At 48.8% G+C, this 20482-nt stretch overlaps 1 protein-coding gene across 1 annotated transcript; it reads left to right on the top strand.

Annotated features, from left to right (window-relative positions):
• Nucleotides 1–4951: 4951 nt before the first annotated feature.
• Nucleotides 4952–20453, top strand: LOC136051406 (mucin-17-like). Its single transcript, XM_065740849.1, has 2 exons — nt 4952–19771; nt 20448–20453. Exons 1-2 carry the CDS (start codon nt 4952–4954, stop codon nt 20451–20453), a joined length of 14826 nt encoding a protein of 4941 aa, XP_065596921.1.
• The last annotated feature ends 29 nt before the right edge of the window (nt 20454–20482 follow it).

Below are 20482 nucleotides of genomic sequence, written 5' to 3'. Positions count from 1 at the left end.
CATTGCCTTTGTACCCTTTTTGTTTCTGTCTTGATTTTTTTTTCAAGCCAAGACCATGATTTTTCTTAGCCTGATGGTGCTGCATTTTGAATACTTGGGTACGGAGAGATGGAAGTCAGAAGAGTTCAAGGCTCCTGGGAACTGTTTCTCTGAATTAGGTCTTCTGTGTTTTTGCTGTGATTTTATAGTTGTGAGCCAGAAATGTGATTTTGCATTAGGCCCACTGTGTTTCCTTCTCCTGAGCTTTTCAGAAATGGTAGCATGGTTTGATGAGATATCTGAGAACTCATAAATGGCTTTTGTAAGCAGTAAAAATGTGTTTTGAATCACAGAAGAGGATTCTGGGTAAGCAAGTTAAAGAGAGTTGCATTTTGCCCTTCCTTCAGCAGGGACAGAGGACTCAACTGTTGTTGACGGAACTGACGCTCAAACACTGTTAGTAAAAGCGTAGGACCTGTATAGGCCGTGAGAGAAGATGTGGTCTAAACTAGTAATTACCAAGGAAACATCAGACTGTGTCAGGAGTTCCTACAACAAACAAAGCATGAAGCAGAAATCTGCTACTGTACCTCACATGAAAGAACAACAGTGCCATTTCCTTGGTTCATTTCAAGGACTGTTTGCCTTGGTCTCACTTCCCTGTCAAAGGAAAACCAAAATGAAATGAAGTTAAGAAAACACACCTGCTTCTGTAAAATCTAAGACTTATGTAATTACATATGTGCTAGGTCTTGAAAACTTGAGGTCCTTCCATGAGGTCAGTGACACAGCTATAGTACATAGTATATTCTTGATGAAAAGCCAGAGCGACCATCCCAATAACAGTGAGACAGTGTCTTTTACTCTCAGTAATATCCTTCATTTCCTCATTCTTATCTAAAAAGAAGAAGAAAAAAAAAAAAAAAAGAAAAAAAGGGTATCCTAACTTGTGTGACTAGGAGAACAGGACCCATTTAGTTTTAGAGAGGCAAAAGGATGAAAAAGAATGAAAACCACCCAGGGAGATGTAGAAGAAAAGTAAGATACAAAATAATACTTTTTACAACTGAGGCAGAGGAGATCACAGATCAAAGGCCAACTAATGTGAATACACATAATACAAGAAACACCCCTCCAGTCCACTCCAGGCAGGTAGTGCAGAACTTCAGTTACATTCACAGCTCTGGCTGTGCCAGCAGTGGCAACATCCCTCAGAGACATTAACTACCTCTGAGCTGCAGAGTAAGAGGGAACCTTGCCACACTGCAAAGGGTAATAAGTGCTCTGAGTGTTTAGCAGTGTTCCTCTAAGCACTTTATGGCTGATGATAAACATGAGCCAAGAAAAGGTATTAAAAATACAAAATAATGTAAATGTTTAAGTTATCAATGAGCCTCTAGGCACAGAAAAACGTGGATTTTCTATCATTAATAGTCACTGAAGTGAAGGAAGGTGAGCATACTCTCATCAGGATGAAGATGAAACTCAGGGCAGCTGACCAGCAGTATGCAGGTGACCTGCATATCATTAGGAGGAGCTTACTTACAAAAGAACATTTGGACAAGCACAGCTAACAATGTGATGGTATTTGGTATTTTTATTTTGTATTTTCTACTTAGCACAAAGAGGTGAACTAGCAGAGAAGCACAGTTGCTCTGCTCTCTCTACAGTGTTCAAAAACAAAAGGCTGGTGCATTTGTAGTAATTTGGTATTCTAATCCAATAAAAATCCAGGTTATTACCGGAATAACTACTTCTAAAATATTTCAAATTACTGAAAATATTTGTAGAGAGAAGTTGTATCTCCAGATTAGAGTTAGGCTTTTGAGTTCAAGGCAACACAGGACTGTATCTTAGTCACGCATGACCCGTGCCCAAGGTTGTTAAAGTGTCCTGCTAATCAAATATCGAACAGTGTTTCGGTGTGATGCACTGCACATGAATTCTGTAACTCTTTCCTTTTGATGCACTGGACTTTGAATCACATTCCAACTTTGTTCTACTATAGAAACACAAGCATACTTCAACTGAAAACTTTGGAATTTATGATACTAGAAGTCAGGTGTGAGAATTTCATTACATTGGCTGTGATCCCGCCTGTGTGAAGGATTAACTGTGGCTGAGACGTAACAATACAGCCTCACCCTCTTCAAATTACTGACGCCTTCAATCCAAAATGTCAGTTTCACAAATGGACAGAGTACTGTAAGGAGGTGAAAACTCATCATGGAGATTTGGAATTACCTCCGGCATTTCATTTTCTCTCTTTTTCTGGGTAAGTTAAAATCTATTTGACTATTTGCATTTGCAGTATTTTTAGAGGATTTCCTGAAGATAGATTTGAAACAAAAATTTGGGGAGAGGGTTGGCTAAAAATCAATATAAAATAAATACACACTGTTTACAGTTGGAATTTATTTTGTAATTTCTCTTAGATGTGTATATTTCAGTAGGTATTTTAGTAGGGCAGAAAAATGCAAATAAATAAATAATTGAGGGAAAAATACGTGGAAAACACATCTAAAAATGGAACATGTTGTATGACCAGTTTTTATGATGTTTCTGGGCCTTAAATCCTAAATTCTATAGTTATAAGATCAATGAATACTCTATTTTGCCAATTATTCTCTCTCCTGAGAGACTTTTTAGAAAAAGAAAGATAAGAAAATATGGGCTGGTTTATATCAATTATACTGTTCTCCCAGTGTATTGCAAGAGAAGTTTGAAATAATATCTAGAAATTAAGAGAGATCTCTCATTGATTCTTATTGTCTAGTTCTTTGACACTCAGTGCAGACAAGTATAAGTTTCTTCAGTGTTTTTTCCTATTTTCTCTTAAGAATCCAGAGGATGCATACAGGAAATCATATGATTTGAGCTGTGCTGGGAGTAGAAAGATAATTAATCTGTAGGAGGAATTTTGCAGAATGCATATATATTATGTGCTGTTACATCTATGACAAATTATATAATGAATGCCGCTTTGATTTTAGAGATACATAGAGTCAAAACAAGTTAACTTTTTGGTAGAGTGATTCCAGTACACTGTATGGGGATACTTGAAGCTTTACACAGCTGAAAATAAAGAGCTAGGATATCAGCTAAGTGTTGCTAAATAATATTAAAATGATGATGTGTTTCTAGAAGGAACAAAAACAATTCTTAAAATCATGATAAAATTAGTGGGGCAAGTAAATGAAATGGATTTGAATTATTCTGTATACAATCACAACTGAAAGAGGATTTGTTTTTTCTTTAAGGAGTATAAGAAATGTAATATTTTTCAGATTGCAAACAATAGTAGTTATTATTGTTTCATAATTAGAGATACAGGTAAACACGGGAAATAAATGATTTTTCTCTCATAATAATCAACAATTTAGAGAATAAAAAAACCTACTTGCCCCTGCCTGAAACCAGATGTGCAATGAAGACATATATATGTCACAAAAAAGAGGAATTTACATAATGAAATCCAAATGAAGGACTAAAGAGTAGAAAATATTACAAAAATTATTGCAATCTTTGTAAAACAGCTATAAAAATGCTATGGAATTTCAGTATAGAGACATATGCAAAAATTGTAGTTAAAGGAGACAAAACCAAAAAACTACATAAACTGGAAACAGATCCGTATAAAGTGTCAATATAAATGTAAAAAAATGATGTAGAAGGCTAAAAGCACAACAAAACTAGATAAATATAAGGGGAAATAACAGAAATACAGTCACTGGGGGAAGAATTAATAGAGATAAAAGAAAAAGAAAATGAAGGAGAAAGGTAGAACAAAAACAGAAGGAAAAAAAATACCTTAAAACATGAGTGTCCAACTTTTTGGCTTGACAGCACCAGAGTGAGTGAGGAGGAGCTGTCTTGGGCTGCATATAAAATATATAATATAGTTGATGTATCTAAGTGAAAAACTTACTTTTTAAACATTAAAAATGTATTAAAACATGATAAAATGGAAGCGACCACAATTGGAAACTTGATATTTGACCTTTTTTTTTGGTGAAACTAATGCATTAGTCTAGTTTGCTAGAAGTGGTTGTGATTCCTGAATTACTCAGGCGTTCCTTTTTGATGAAATTTTATTCTTTATGTGCTTGATCCTCGAAAATAATTATTCATAAATGTATGTACAGCCAAGAAGATATGATGTGAATAAGGCATGATTATGAAGAAAGGGATGTTTTTCGCTGGTAAGACAGGCATAACAAAAGTTAAGTAGGAAGGTATGGAGGAAAAATTCTGAGCTGAACATCTGATCGCAATTCTATGTATTCAAATAGAAAATTCCAAGCAGATATATTTTGAGTGTCAACTGAAAATGGATTTATAGATGACCACAAAATGCAAGATATTTTGAAAATATTGAAAACTATTCTAAAAATCATTCATAGAAATGGACTTCAAAAATGTGTGTTTTTCATTTTAATAGGAAAGCTTTTAGCCAAAATATCAAAATGCATAAAATTATTTCCCATAAGTTCAGTTGGAACTGCACTATGACATGTCTTAATCTGGGTTAAAGCTCAAAGAGTATTTTAAAAAAGCACCAATATTTGAATGCTACTAAGTGACAAGTGAGTGCCAGTGTCTGAGCAGTACAATGAGAAAGAGGAATTATCATGGGGGCAAGGGACAGAGACGACTGCAGAATGGGCTGAGCAGGAACTTGTATATAGAGGGAATTGGGTGGAATACACAAGCCATAAAACAAGCATAAAAATATGAGTTTCTTCAAAATAATGAAGTAGTAAAACAGTATAATAAAAATAATGACTAAATTGTATTATAAGATAGAAAAAAAGCGAATTAAATCATTTTTAACAGGAAAGGCATAACATATACAACACGTAAAAATAATGACACAAAAACAAAGGCAATTATTTTCCTCACACTACCATCTCTGTCAGCAGTATCTGTAGCCAAGACACAAGATGGCACAACAGACCTAAGTTCCACAAGCATGGCAAAAGAGAGCGGCACTGCGGGCTCCCAGACTCCAACACCCAGCTCAGCGGCACACAGTGACTCTACGTTACATGCAGGCAACTCAATTAAGACAACCAGCAGCACACCAAACAATAGTACTGACAGAACAGAGACTGAGTTGACCAAGACTTCCAAGCCAACAACCACTTTATCATCTTCTGATCCAATGCACTCTGAGGGTTCACTGAGTGCTGTTATGGAAATGCCCAGGTTAGCAGTCCAACAGGAAATGGACAAGATTCAGACTGAGTCCACAACTTCGTCCACAGAAAGCCCATTGTCTTCTACGGCTATGAACTATGCTCCTAGTCAGGCCAGCAGTGATGCTGCCGCAACGGTGAGACCTGACACCAGTTCCACAAGCATAGACAAAGAGAGTGGCTCAGCTGTCTCCAAGTCTCAAACACCAAGCTCAGCTGCACAGAGTGACACTCCTTTGCTTGCAGGCTCCTCGCCAGAGCCATCTGGCAGCCCACCAAGCAGTGGCAGCGACATCACTGAAACTGGGTTGATGAAGACTTCCCAGCCATTGACGGTGGAAAAATCTTCTGGTCCTACAACCTCTGATGGTTTTCTGAGTGCTGTGACAGTCATGCCCACATCAGTCTTCAGCTATGAGCAGACCTCAGCTCTGACTGGGCCTACAACACTGTCCTCGGACAGCCTGTTGTCTTTGATGGCATTGGACTCTGCTCCTAGTCACGCAAGCAGTAATGCTGCCACCGCAGGGAGACCTGAAACCAGTTCCACAAGCATGGCCACAGAGAGTGGCAGTGCTGGCTCCGAGTCTCCAACTCCCAACTCGGCAGCTCCCAGTGACTCTACTTTGCATGTGGACTTCTCACCAGAGATAGCCAGCAGCACACCCAGCCGCAGCAGTGACATCACTGGAGCTGGGTTGACCAAGACTTCCCAGCCATTGACGGCGGTCACATCTTCTGGTCAAATGTCATCTGCTGGCACTGTTGGTTCGGTGACTGTGCAGCCCACGTCAGCTCTCACTCAGGGGCTGGGAACAGCTCAGATTGGGATCACGTCCTTGTCCACAGACAGCCCATTATCATCTACAGATTTGGCCTCTTATTCTAGTCAGGCCGGCAGTGATGCTGCCACAACGGTGAGACCTGACACCAGTTCCAAAAGCATGGCCACAGAGAGTGGCACTGCGGTATCCGAGTCTCCAACGCCCAGCTCAGCTGAACACAGTGACTCTCCTTTGCTTGCGGGTTCCTCACCAGAGCCATCTGGCAGCCCACCAAACAGTGGCAGCGACATCACTGAAACGGGTTTGACCAAGACTTCCCAGCCATTGACCACTTTCTCATCTTCTGGTCCAGCATCCTCTGATGGTTTTCTGAGTGCTGTGACGTTAATGCCGATGTCAGCCCACACACAGGGACAAGCCACGCTTCAGACTGAGCCCACGCCTTCGTCCACAGAAAGCCCATTGTCTTTGACGGCTATGAACTCTGCTCCTAGTCAGGCCAGCAGTGATGCTGCCGCAACGGTGAGACATGACACCAGTTCCAAAAGCATGGCCACGGAGAGTAGCAGTGCTGGCTCCGAGTCTCCAACGGCCATCTCTGCAGCACAGAGTGAATCTCCTATGCTTGAAGTCTCCACACCAGAGACATCCAGCAGCACACCAAAAAGTAGCAGTGACATCACTGGAGCTGGTTTGACCAAGACTTCCCAGCCATTGACAGCCGTTGCATCTTCTGGTCAAACATCCTCTGCTGGCACTGTTGGTTCGGGGACTGTGCTGCCCACGTCAGCTCTCACTCAGGGGCTGGGAACAGCTCAGACTGGGATCACGTCCTTGTCCACGGACAACCCACTATCATCTACAGATTTGGCCTCTTCTTCTAGTCAGGCCAGCAGTGATGCTGCCACAACGGTGAGATCTGACACCAGTTCCACAAGCATGGCCACAGAGAGTGGCAGTGCTGGCTCCGAGTCTCCAACTCCCAACTCGGCAGCTCCTAGTGACTCTACATTGCATGTGGACTCCTCACCACAGACAGCCAGAAGCACACCCAGCAGCAGCAGCAGCAACATCACTGGAGCTGGGTTGACCAAGACTTCCCAGCCATTGACGGCAGTCACATCTTCTGGTCCTGCATCCTCTGATGGTTTTCTGAGTGCTGTGACGTTATTGCCGAGGTCAACCCACACACAGGGACAAGCCACGCTTCAGACTGAGCCCACGCCTTCGTCCACAGAAAGCCCATTGTCTTCTACGGCTATGAACTCTGCTCCTAGTCAGGCCAGCACTGATGCTGCCGCAACGGTGAGACCTGACACCAGTTCCACAAGCATGGCCACAGAGAGTGGCAGTGGTGGCTCCGAGTTTCCAACGCCCATCTCTGCAGTACAGAGTGAATCTCCTATGCTTGAAGTCTCCACACCAGAGACATCCAGCAGCACACCAAAAAGTAGCAGTGACAGCATTGAGGCTGGTTTGACCAAGACTTCCCAGCCATTGACATCGGTCACATCTTCTGGTCCTGCATCCTCTGATGGTTTTCTGAGTGCTGTGACAGTCATGCCCACATCAGTCTTCAGCTATGAGCAGAGCTCAGCTCTGACTGGGCCTACAACACTGTCCTCGGACAGCCCGTTGTCTTTGACGGCATTGGACTCTGCTCCTAGTCACGCAAGCAGTAATGCTGCCACTGCAGGGAGACCTGACACCAGTTCCACAAGCCTGGCCACAGAGAGTGGCAGTGCTGGCTCCGAGTCTCCAACTCCCAACTCGGCAGCTCCCAGTGACTCTACTTTGCATGTGGACTTCTCACCAGAGATAGCCAGCAGCACACCCAGCCGCAGCAGTGACATCACTGGAGCTGGGTTGACCAAGACTTCCCAGCCATTGACGGCGGTCACATCTTCTGGTCAAATGTCATCTGCTGGCACTGTTGGTTTGGTGACTGTGCTGCCCAAGTCAGCTCTCACTCAGGGGCTGGGAACAGCTCAGATTGGGATCACGTCCTTGTCCACGGACAGCCCATTATCATCTACAGATTTGGCCTCTTCTTCTAGTCAGGCCGGCAGTGATGCTGCCACAACGGTGAGACCTGACACCAGTTCCAAAAGCATGGCCACAGAGAGTGGCACTGCGGTATCCGAGTCTCCAACGCCCAGCTCAGCTGAACACAGTGACTCTCCTTTGCTTGCGGGTTCCTCACCAGAGCCATCTGGCAGCCCACCAAACAGTGGCAGCGACATCACTGAAACGGGTTTGACCAAGACTTCCCAGCCATTGACCACTTTCTCATCTTCTGGTCCAGCATCCTCTGATGGTTTTCTGAGTGCTGTGACGTTAATGCCGATGTCAGCCCACACACAGGGACAAGCCACGCTTCAGACTGAGCCCACACCTTCGTCCACAGAAAGCCCATTGTCTTCTACGGATATGAACTCTGCTCCTAGTCAGGCCAGCAGTGATGCTGCCGCAACGGTGAGACCTGACACCAGTTCCACAAGCATGGCCACGGAGAGTGGCAGTGCTGGCTCCGAGTCTCCAACGCCCATCTCTGCAACACAGAGTGAATCTCCTATGCTTGAAGTCTCCACACCAGAGACATCCAGCAGCACACCAAAAAGTAGCAGTGACATCACTGGAGCTGGTTTGACCAAGACTTCCCAGCCATTGACAGCCGTTGCATCTTCTGGTCAAACATCCTCTGCTGGCACTGTTGGTTCGGGGACTGTGCTTTCCACGGCAGCTCTCACTCAGGGGCTGGGAACAGCTCAGACTGGGATCACGTCCTTGTCCACGGACAACCCACTATCATCTACAGATTTGGCCTCTTCTTCTAGTCAGGCCAGCAGTGATGCTGCCACAACGGTGAGACCTGACACCAGTTCCACAAGCATGGCCACAGAGAGTGGCAATGCTGGCTCCGAGTCTCCAACTCCCAACTCGGCAGCTCCTAGTGACTCTACATTGCATGTGGACTCCTCACCACAGACAGCCAGAAGCACACCCAGCAGCAGCAGCAGCAACATCACTGGAGCTGGGTTGACCAAGACTTCCCAGCCATTGACGGCAGTCACATCTTCTGGTCCAACGTCCTCTGATGGTTTTCTGAGTGCTGTGACGTTATTGCCGAGGTCAACCCACACACAGGGACAAGCCACGCTTCAGACTGAGCCCACGCCTTCGTCCACAGAAAGCCCATTGTCTTCTACGGCTATGAACTCTGCTCCTAGTCAGGCCAGCAGTGATGCTGCCGCAACAGTGAGACCTGACACCAGTTCCACAAGCATGGCCACAGAGAGTGGCAGTGCTGGCTCCGAGTTTCCAACGGCCATCTCTGCAGTACAGAGTGAATCTCCTATGCTTGAAGTCTCCACACCAGAGACATCCAGCAGCACACCAAAAAGTAGCAGTGACAGCATTGAGGCTGGTTTGACCAAGACGTCCCAGCCATTGACATCGGTCACATCTTCTGGTCCTGCATCCTCTGATGGTTTTCTGAGTGCTGTGACAGTCATGCCCACATCAGTCTTCAGCTATGAGCAGAGCTCAGCTCTGACTGGGCCTACAACACTGTCCTCGGACAGCCCGTTGTCTTTGACGGCATTGGACTCTGCTCCTAGTCACGCAAGCAGTAATGCTGCCACTGCAGGGAGACCTGACACCAGTTCCACAAGCCTGGCCACAGAGAGTGGCAGTGCTGGCTCCGAGTCTCCAACTCCCAACTCGGCAGCTCCCAGTGACTCTACTTTGCATGTGGACTTCTCACCAGAGATAGCCAGCAGCACACCCAGCCGCAGCAGTGACATCACTGGAGCTGGGTTGACCAAGACTTCCCAGCCATTGACGGCGGTCACATCTTCTGGTCAAATGTCATCTGCTGGCACTGTTGGTTTGGTGACTGTGCTGCCCACGTCAGCTCTCACTCAGGGGCTGGGAACAGCTCAGATTGGGATCACGTCCTTGTCCACGGACAGCCCATTATCATCTACAGATTTGGCCTCTTCTTCTAGTCAGGCCGGCAGTGATGCTGCCACAACGGTGAGACCTGACACCAGTTCCAAAAGCATGGCCACAGAGAGTGGCACTGCGGTATCCGAGTCTCCAACGCCCAGCTCAGCTGAACACAGTGACTCTCCTTTGCTTGCGGGTTCCTCACCAGAGCCATCTGGCAGCCCACCAAGCAGTGGCAGCGACATCACTGAAACGGGTTTGACCAAGACTTCCCAGCCATTGACCACTTTCTCATCTTCTGGTCCAGCATCCTCTGATGGTTTTCTGAGTGCTGTGACGTTAATGCCGATGTCAGCCCACACACAGGGACAAGCCACGCTTCAGACTGAGCCCACGCCTTCGTCCACAGAAAGCCCATTGTCTTCTACGGATATGAACTCTGCTCCTAGTCAGGCCAGCAGTGATGCTGCCGCAACGGTGAGACCTGACACCAGTTCCACAAGCATGGCCACGGAGAGTGGCAGTGCTGGCTCCGAGTCTCCAACGCCCATCTCTGCAGCACAGAGTGAATCTCCTATGCTTGAAGTCTCCACACCAGAGACATCCAGCAGCACACCAAAAAGTAGCAGTGACATCACTGGAGCTGGTTTGACCAAGACTTCCCAGCCATTGACAGCCGTTGCATCTTCTGGTCAAACATCCTCTGCTGGCACTGTTGGTTCGGGGACTGTGCTTTCCACGTCAGCTCTCACTCAGGGGCTGGGAACAGCTCAGACTGGGATCACGTCCTTGTCCACGGACAACCCACTATCATCTACAGATTTGGCCTCTTCTTCTAGTCAGGCCAGCAGTGATGCTGCCACAACGGTGAGACCTGACACCAGTTCCACAAGCATGGCCACAGAGAGTGGCAATGCTGGCTCAGAGTTTCCAACGCCCATCTCTGCAGTACAGAGTGAATCTCCTATGCTTGAAGTCTCCACACCAGAGACATCCAGCAGCACACCAAAAAGTAGCAGTGACAGCATTGAGGCTGGTTTGACCAAGACTTCCCAGCCATTGACATCGGTCACATCTTCTGGTCCTGCATCCTCTGATGGTTTTCTGAGTGCTGTGACAGTCATGCCCACATCAGTCTTCAGCTATGAGCAGACCTCAGCTCTGACTGGGCCTACAACACTGTCCTCGGACAGCCCGTTGTCTTTGACGGCATTGGACTCTGCTCCTAGTCACGCAAGCAGTAATGCTGCCACTGCAGGGAGACCTGACACCAGTTCCACAAGCCTGGCCACAGAGAGTGGCAGTGCTGGCTCCGAGTCTCCAACTCCCAACTCGGCAGCTCCCAGTGACTCTACTTTGCATGTGGACTTCTCACCAGAGATAGCCAGCAGCACACCCAGCCGCAGCAGTGACATCACTGGAGCTGGGTTGACCAAGACTTCCCAGCCATTGATGGCGGTCACATCTTCTGGTCAAATGTCATCTGCTGGCACTGTTGGTTCGGGGACTGTGCTGCCCAAGTCAGCTCTCACTCAGGGGCTGGGAACAGCTCAGATTGGGATCACGTCCTTGTCCACGGACAGCCCGTTATCATCTACAGATTTGGCCTCTTCTTCTAGTCAGGCCGGCAGTGATGCTGCCACAACGGTGAGACCTGACACCAGTTCCAAAAGCATGGCCACAGAGAGTGGCACTGCGGTATCTGAGTCTCCAACGCCCAGCTCAGCTGAACACAGTGACTCTCCTTTGCTTGCGGGTTCCTCACGAGAGCCATCTGGCAGCCCACCAAGCAGTGGCAGCGACATCACTGAAACGGGTTTGACCAAGACTTCCCAGCCATTGACCACTTTCTCATCTTCTGGTCCAGCATCCTCTGATGGTTTTCTGAGTGCTGTGACGTTAATGCCGATGTCAGCCCACACACAGGGACAAGCAACGCTTCAGACTGAGCCCACACCTTCGTCCACAGAAAGCCCATTGTCTTCTACGGCTATGAACTCTGCTCCTAGTCAGGCCAGCAGTGATGCTGCCGCAACGGTGAGACCTGACACCAGTTCCACAAGCATGGCCACGAAGAGTGGCAGTACTGGCTCCGAGTCTCCAACGCCCATCTCTGCAGCACAGAGTGAATCTCCTATGCTTGAAGTCTCCACACCAGAGACATCCAGCAGCACACCAAAAAGTAGCAGTGACATCACTGGAGCTGGTTTGACCAAGACTTCCCAGCCATTGACAGCCGTTGCATCTTCTGGTCAAACATCCTCTGCTGGCACTGTTGGTTCGGGGACTGTGCTTTCCATGTCAGCTCTCACTCAGGGGCTGGGAACAGCTCAGACTGGGATCACGTCCTTGTCCACGGACAACCCACTATCATCTACAGATTTGGCCTCTTCTTCTAGTCAGGCCAGCAGTGATGCTGCCACAACGGTGAGACCTGACACCAGTTCCACAAGCATGGCCACAGAGAGTGGCAGTGCTGGCTCCGAGTCTCCAACGCCCATCTCTGCAGCACAGAGTGAATCTCCTATGCTTGAAGTCTCCACACCAGAGACATCCAGCAGCACACCCAGCCGCAGCAGTGACATCACTGGAGCTGGGTTGACCAAGACTTCCCAGCCATTGATGGCGGTCACATCTTCTGGTCAAATGTCATCTGCTGGCACTGTTGGTTCGGGGACTGTGCTGCCCAAGTCAGCTCTCACTCAGGGGCTGGGAACAGCTCAGACTGGGATCACGTCCTTGTCCATGGACAACCCACTATCATCTACAGATTTGGCCTCTTCTTCTAGTCAGGCCAGCAGTGATGCTGCCACAACGGTGAGACCTGACACCAGTTCCACAAGCATGGCCACAGAGAGTGGCAGTGCTGGCTCCGAGTCTCCAACTCCCAACTCGGAAGCTCCCAGTGACTCTACATTGCATGTGGACTTCTCACCAGAGATAGCCAGCAGCACACCCAGCCGCAGCAATGACATCACTGGAGCTGGTTTGACCAAGACTTCCCAGCCATTGACAGCCGTTGCATCTTCTGGTCAAACATCCTCTGCTGGCACTGTTGGTTCTGGGACTGTGCTGCCCACTTCAGCTCTCACTCAGGGGCTGGGAACAGCTCAGACTGGGATCACGTCCTTGTCCACGTACAACCCACTATCATCTACAGATTTGGCCTCTTCTTCTAGTCAGGCCAGCAGTGATGCTGCCACAACGGTGAGATCTGACACCAGTTCCACAAGCCTGGCCACAGAGAGTGGCAGTGCTGGCTCCGAGTCTCCAACGCCCATCTCTGCAGCACAGAGTGAATCTCCTATGCTTGAAGTCTCCACACCAGAGACATCCAGCAGCACACCAAAAAGTAGCAGTGACAGCATTGAGGCTGGTTTGACCAAGACTTCCCAGCCATTGACAGCCGTTGCATCTTCTGGTCAAACATCCTCTGCTGGCACTGTTGGTTCGGGGACTGTGCTTTCCACGTCAGCTCTCACTCAGGGGCTGGGAACAGCTCAGACTGGGATCACGTCCTTGTCCACGGACAACCCACTATCATCTACAGATTTGGCCTCTTCTTCTAGTCAGGCCAGCAGTGATGCTGCCACAACGGTGAGACCTGACACCAGTTCCACAAGCATGGCCACAGAGAGTGGCAGTGCTGGCTCCGAGTCTCCAACTCCCAACTCGGCAGCTCCTAGTGACTCTACATTGCATGTGGACTCCTCACCACAGACAGCCAGAAGCACACCCAGCAGCAGCAGCAGCAACATCACTGATATTGGGTTGACCAAGACTTCCCAGCCATTGACGGCAGTCACATCTTCTGGTCCAACGTCCTCTGATGGTTTTCTGAGTGCTGTGACGTTATTGCCGAGGTCAACCCACACACAGGGACAAGCCACGCTTCAGACTGAGCCCACGCCTTCGTCCACAGAAAGCCCATTGTCTTCTACGGCTATGAACTCTGCTCCTAGTCAGGCCAGCACTGATGCTGCCGCAACGGTGAGACCTGACACCAGTTCCACAAGCATGGCCACAGAGAGTGGCAGTGCTGGCTCCGAGTTTCCAACGGCCATCTCTGCAGTACAGAGTGAATCTCCTATGCTTGAAGTCTCCACACCAGAGACATCCAGCAGCACACCAAATAGTAGCAGTGACAGCATTGAGGCTGGTTTGACCAAGACTTCCCAGCCATTGACATCGGTCACATCTTCTGGTCCTGCATCCTCTGATGGTTTTCTGAGTGCTGTGACAGTCATGCCCACATCAGTCTTCAGCTATGAGCAGAGCTCAGCTCTGACTGGGCCTACAACACTGTCCTCGGACAGCCCGTTGTCTTTGACGGCATTGGACTCTGCTCCTAGTCACGCAAGCAGTAATGCTGCCACTGCAGGGAGACCTGACACCAGTTCCACAAGCCTGGCCACAGAGAGTGGCAGTGCTGGCTCCGAGTCTCCAACTCCCAACTCGGCAGCTCCCAGTGACTCTACTTTGCATGTGGACTTCTCACCAGAGATAGCCAGCAGCACACCCAGCCGCAGCAGTGACATCACTGGAGCTGGGTTGACCAAGACTTCCCAGCCATTGATGGCGGTCACATCTTCTGGTCAAATGTCATCTGCTGGCACTGTTGGTTCGGGGACTGTGCTGCCCAAGTCAGCTCTCACTCAGGGGCTGGGAACAGCTCAGATTGGGATCACGTCCTTGTCCACGGACAGCCCATTATCATCTACAGATTTGGCCTCTTCTTCTAGTCAGGCCGGCAGTGATGCTGCCACAACGGTGAGACCTGACACCAGTTCCACAAGCATGGCCACAGAGAGTGGCACTGCGGTATCCGAGTCTCCAACGCCCAGCTCAGCTGAACACAGTGACTCTCCTTTGCTTGCGGGTTCCTCACCAGAGCCATCTGGCAGCCCACCAAGCAGTGGCAGCGACATCACTGAAACGGGTTTGACCAAGACTTCCCAGCCATTGACCACTTTCTCATCTTCTGGTCCAGCATCCTCTGATGTTTTTCTGAGTGCTGTGACGTTAATGCCGATGTCAGCCCACACACAGGGACAAGCCACGCTTCAGACTGAGCCCACACCTTCGTCCACAGAAAGCCCATTGTCTTCTACGGATATGAACTCTGCTCCTAGTCAGGCCAGCAGTGATGCTGCCGCAACGGTGAGACCTGACACCAGTTCCACAAGCATGGCCACGGAGAGTGGCAGTGCTGGCTCCGAGTCTCCAACGCCCATCTCTGCAGCACAGAGTGAATCTCCTATGCTTGAAGTCTCCACACCAGAGACATCCAGCAGCACACCAAAAAGTAGCAGTGACATCACTGGAGCTGGTTTGACCAAGACTTCCCAGCCATTGACAGCCGTTGCATCTTCTGGTCAAACATCCTCTGCTGGCACTGTTGGTTCGGGGACTGTGCTTTCCACGTCAGCTCTCACTCAGGGGCTGGGAACAGCTCAGACTGGGATCACGTCCTTGTCCACGGACAACCCACTATCATCTACAGATTTGGCCTCTTCTTCTAGTCAGGCCAGCAGTGATGCTGCCACAACGGTGAGACCTGACACCAGTTCCACAAGCATGGCCACAGAGAGTGGCAGTGCTGGCTCCGAGTCTCCAACTCCCAACTCGGCAGCTCCTAGTGACTCTACATTGCATGTGGACTCCTCACCACAGACAGCCAGAAGCACACCCAGCAGCAGCAGCAGCAACATCACTGATATTGGGTTGACCAAGACTTCCCAGCCATTGACGGCAGTCACATCTTCTGGTCCAACGTCCTCTGATGGTTTTCTGAGTGCTGTGACGTTATTGCCGAGGTCAGCCCACACACAGGGACAAGCCACGCTTCAGACTGAACCCACGCCTTCGTCCACAGACAGCCCATTGTCTTCTAAGGCTATGATCTCTGCTCCTAGTCAGGCCAGCAGTGATGCTGCTGCAACGGTGAGACCTGACACAAGTTCCACAAGCATGGCCACGGAGAGTGGCAGTGCTGGCTCCGAGTTTCCAACGCCCATCTCTGCAGCACAGAGTGAATCTCCTATGCTTGAAGTCTCCACACCAGAGACATCCAGCAGCACACCAAAAAGTAGCAGTGACAGCATTGAGGCTGGTTTGACCAAGACTTCCCAGCCATTGAAATCGGTCACATCTTCTGGTCCTGCATCCTCTGATGGTTTTCTGAGTGCTGTGACAGTCATGCCCACATCAGTCTTCAGCTATGAGCAGAGCTCAGCTCTGACTGGGCCTACAACACTGTCCTCGGACAGCCCGTTGTCTTTGACGGCATTGGCCTCTGCTCCTAGTCACGCAAGCAGTAATGCTGCCACAACGGTGAGACCTGATACCAGTTCCACAAGCCTGGCCACAGAGAGTGGCAGTGCTGGCTCCAAGTCTCCAACTCCCAACTCGGCAGCTCCCAGTGACTCTACTTTGCATGTGGACTTCTCACCAGAGATAGCCAGCAGCACACCCAGCCGCAGCAGTGACATCACTGGAGCTGGGTTGACCAAGACTTCCCAGCCATTGATGGCGGTCACATCTTCTGATCAAATGTCATCTGCTGGCACTGTTGGTTCGGGGACTGTGCTGCCCAAGTCAGCTCTCACTCAGGGGCTGGGAACAGCTCAGATTGGGATCACGTCCTTGTCCACGGACAGCCCATTATCATCTACAGATTTGGCCTCTTCTTCTAGTCAGGCCGGCAGTGATGCTGCCACAACGGTGAGACCTGACACCAGTTCCACAAGCATGGCCACAGAGAGTGGCACTGCGGTATCCGAGTCTCCAACGCCCAGCTCAGCTGAACACAGTGACTCTCCTTTGCTTGCGGGTTCCTCACCAGAGCCATCTGGCAGCCCACCAAGCAGTGGCAGCGACATCACTGAAACGGGTTTGACCAAGACTTCCCAGCCATTGACATCGGTCACATCTTCTGGTCCTGCATCCTCTGATGGTTTTCTGAGTGCTGTGACGTTAATGCCGATGTCAGCCCACACACAGGGACAAGCCACGCTTCAGACTGAGCCCACGCCTTTGTCCACAGAAAGCCCATTGTCTTCTACGGCTATGAACTCTGCTCCTAGTCAGGCCAGCAGTGATTCTGCCGCAACGGTGAGACCTGACACAAGTTCCACAAGCATGGCCACGGAGAGTGGCAGTGCTGGCTCCGAGTTTCCAACGGCCATCTCTGCAGTACAGAGTGAATCTCCTATGCTTGAAGTCTCCACACCAGAGACATCCAGCAGCACACCAAAAAGTAGCAGTGACATCACTGGAGCTGGTTTGACCAAGACTTCCCAGCCATTGACAGCCGTTGCATCTTCTGGTCAAACATCCTCTGCTGGCACTGTTGGTTCGGGGACTGTGCTTTCCACGTCAGCTCTCACTCAGGGTCTGGGAACAGCTCAGACTGGGATCACGTCCTTGTCCACGGACAACCCACTATCATCTACAGATTTGGCCTCTTCTTCTAGTCAGGCCAGCAGTGATGCTGCCACAACGGTGAGACCTGACACCAGTTCCACAAGCATGGCCACAGAGAGTGGCAGTGCTGGCTCCGAGTCTCCAACTCCCAACTCGGCAGCTCCTAGTGACTCTACATTGCATGTGGACTCCTCACCACAGACAGCCAGAAGCACACCCAGCACCAGCAGCAGCGACATCACTGATATTGGGTTGACCAAGACTTCCCAGCCATTGACGGCAGTCACATCTTCTGGTCCAACGTCCTCTGATGGTTTTCTGAGTGCTGTGACGTTATTGCCGAGGTCAGCCCACACACAGGGACAAGCCACGCTTCAGACTGAGCCCACGCCTTCGTCCACAGAAAGCCCATTGTCTTCTATGGCTATGAACTCTGCTCCTAGTCAGGCCAGCAGTGATGCTGCCGCAACGGTGAGACCTGACACAAGTTCCACAAGCATGGCCACGGAGAGTGGCAGTGCTGGCTCCGAGTCTCCAACGCCCATCTCTGCAGCACAGAGTGAATCTCCTATGCTTGAAGTCTCCACACCAGAGACATCCAGCAGCACACCAAAAAGTAGCAGTGACATCACTGGAGCTGGTTTGACCAAGACTTCCCAGCCATTGACAGCCGTTGCATCTTCTGGTCAAACATCCTCTGCTGGCACTGTTGGTTCGGGGACTGTGCTTTCCACGTCAGCTCTCACTCAGGGTCTGGGAACAGCTCAGACTGGGATCACGTCCTTGTCCACGGACAACCCACAATCATCTACAGATTTGGCCTCTTCTTCTAGTCAGGCCAGCAGTGATGCTGCCACAACGGTGAGACCTGACACCAGTTCCACAAGCATGGCCACAGAGAGTGGCAATGCTGGCTCCGAGTCTCCAACTCCCAACTCGGCAGCTCCTAGTGACTCTACATTGCATGTGGACTCCTCACCACAGACAGCCAGAAGCACACCCAGCAGCAGCAGCAGCAGCATCACTGATATTGGGTTGACCAAGACTTCCCAGCCATTGACGGCAGTCACATCTTCTGGTCCAACGTCCTCTGATGGTTTTCTGAGTGCTGTGACGTTATTGCCGAGGTCAGCCCACACACAGGGACAAGCCACGCTTCAGACTGAGCCCACGCCTTCGTCCACAGAAAGCCCATTGTCTTCTAAGGCTATGATCTCTGCTCCTAGTCAGGCCAGCAGTGATGCTGCTGCAACGGTGAGACCTGACACAAGTTCCACAAGCATGGCCACGGAGAGTGGCAGTGCTGGCTCCGAGTTTCCAACGCCCATCTCTGCAGCACAGAGTGAATCTCCTATGCTTGAAGTCTCCACACCAGAGACATCCAGCAGCACACCAAAAAGTAGCAGTGACATCACTGGAGCTGGTTTGACCAAGACTTCCCAGCCATTGAAATCGGTCACATCTTCTGGTCCTGCATCCTCTGATGGTTTTCTGAGTGCTGTGACAGTCATGCCCACATCAGTCTTCAGCTATGAGCAGAGCTCAGCTCTGACTGGGCCTACAACACTGTCCTCGGACAGCCCGTTGTCTTTGACGGCATTGGCCTCTGCTCCTAGTCACGCAAGCAGTAATGCTGCCACAACGGTGAGACCTGATACCAGTTCCACAAGCCTGGCCACAGAGAGTGGCAGTGCTGGCTCCGAGTCTCCAACTCCCAACTCGGCAGCTCCTAGTGACTCTACATTGCATGTGGACTCCTCACCACAGACAGCCAGAAGCACACCCAGCAGCAGCAGCAGCAGCATCACTGATATTGGGTTGACCAAGACTTCCCAGCCATTGACGGCAGTCACATCTTCTGGTCCAACGTCCTCTGATGGTTTTCTGAGTGCTGTGACGTTATTGCCGAGGTCAGCCCACACACAGGGACAAGCCACGCTTCAGACTGAGCCCACGCCTTCGTCCACAGAAAGCCCATTGTCTTCTACGGCTATGAACTCTGCTCCTAGTCAGGCCAGCAGTGATGCTGCCGCAACGGTGAGACCTGACACCAGTTCCACAAGCATGGCCACAGAGAGTGGCACTGCGGTATCCGAGTCTCCAACGCCCAGCTCAGCTGCACACAGTGACTCTCCTTTGCTTGCGGGTTCCTCACCACAGCCATCTGGCAGCCCACCAAGCAGCAGCAGTGACATCAGTGAATCTGGGTTGACCAAGACTTCTCAGCCATTTATGGCCATTGCATATTCTGGTCCCGTGTCCTCTGCTAGCACTGTGACTCTGGGGACTGTGCTGCCTATATCGGCTCTTACTCAAGGTCTCGGAACCACACAGAGCGGAACCACGTCCTTTTCCATGGATAGCTCGTTGACTTCTACAGCTCTGGTCTCTGTTCCTGCCCTGCTGTCTGAGAATCCCATTTCATTGTCCTCAGTATTTTTGACATCTTTGGAACCTTCATCTGTCTCAAATTTTAATCCTTCCACATCATTTATTGCTTCTTCTCCTGGATTTTGTTGTGAGTTAATTTTTACTTCTTCTTTTGTTTTTTACATTTTTAATTGCTTGTTTTATCATAGAATTTTCACAGTTTTTTGCTTTTTTAAATTGATTTTCATTCTTTTAGTTTTGTATAGTTCTCTTTTTTAATTTGTTATCATAACAGTATTTAATTCTAATTTAAACTTATTTTTTGTTTCTTCCTCATTGCTTTTATTTTTTTTACCATGTGTTTTCTTACTCTTTTTTCCTTCATGCCTTTTATATTTCCTTTATTTTTCCTTCCATGTTTACTTTTTCTTTCTTTCTCTTTTTTAGTTCTATTTTTTTCTCTTTTTTTTAAAGAAATTTATATTTTTGATTCCATTTTCTAATTTTGGAAATCTTCAGAACTATCTGTGGTTTTTGTGTGTGTGTGTGTTTCTATTTATTTCTCTATTTTCTTGTTATTTTTAATTTTTACCTTTTTTTCCCTTTATAATTCATCATGTGTTCTTTAATTTATTTTTTCCTGTAACATTAAATGTAGATATATATTAATACTGTCCTTATTCCCTTCACAAATTAAGAATAAATGACACTTTTTTTTTCTGTTTTCCATCTTTTGTAGGATTAATAACCTTTCTGTTTCAAAACGAAGTCTTT

Source organism: Cyrtonyx montezumae, unplaced genomic scaffold, assembly GCF_038088225.1.
Source record: "Cyrtonyx montezumae isolate F1298 unplaced genomic scaffold, pur_monq_1.0 scaffold_3, whole genome shotgun sequence".
NCBI classification, from domain to species: Eukaryota; Metazoa; Chordata; class Aves; order Galliformes; family Odontophoridae; genus Cyrtonyx; species Cyrtonyx montezumae.
Note: the sequence above shows the minus strand (reverse complement) of the source record. Positions and strands in the feature narration are given on the sequence as shown.

Coding starts and splice junctions, on each gene's coding strand:
- LOC136051406 (XM_065740849.1), top strand. CDS start 4,952: ATGGCAAAAGAGAGCGGCACTGCGGGCTCCCAGACTCCAACACCCAGC.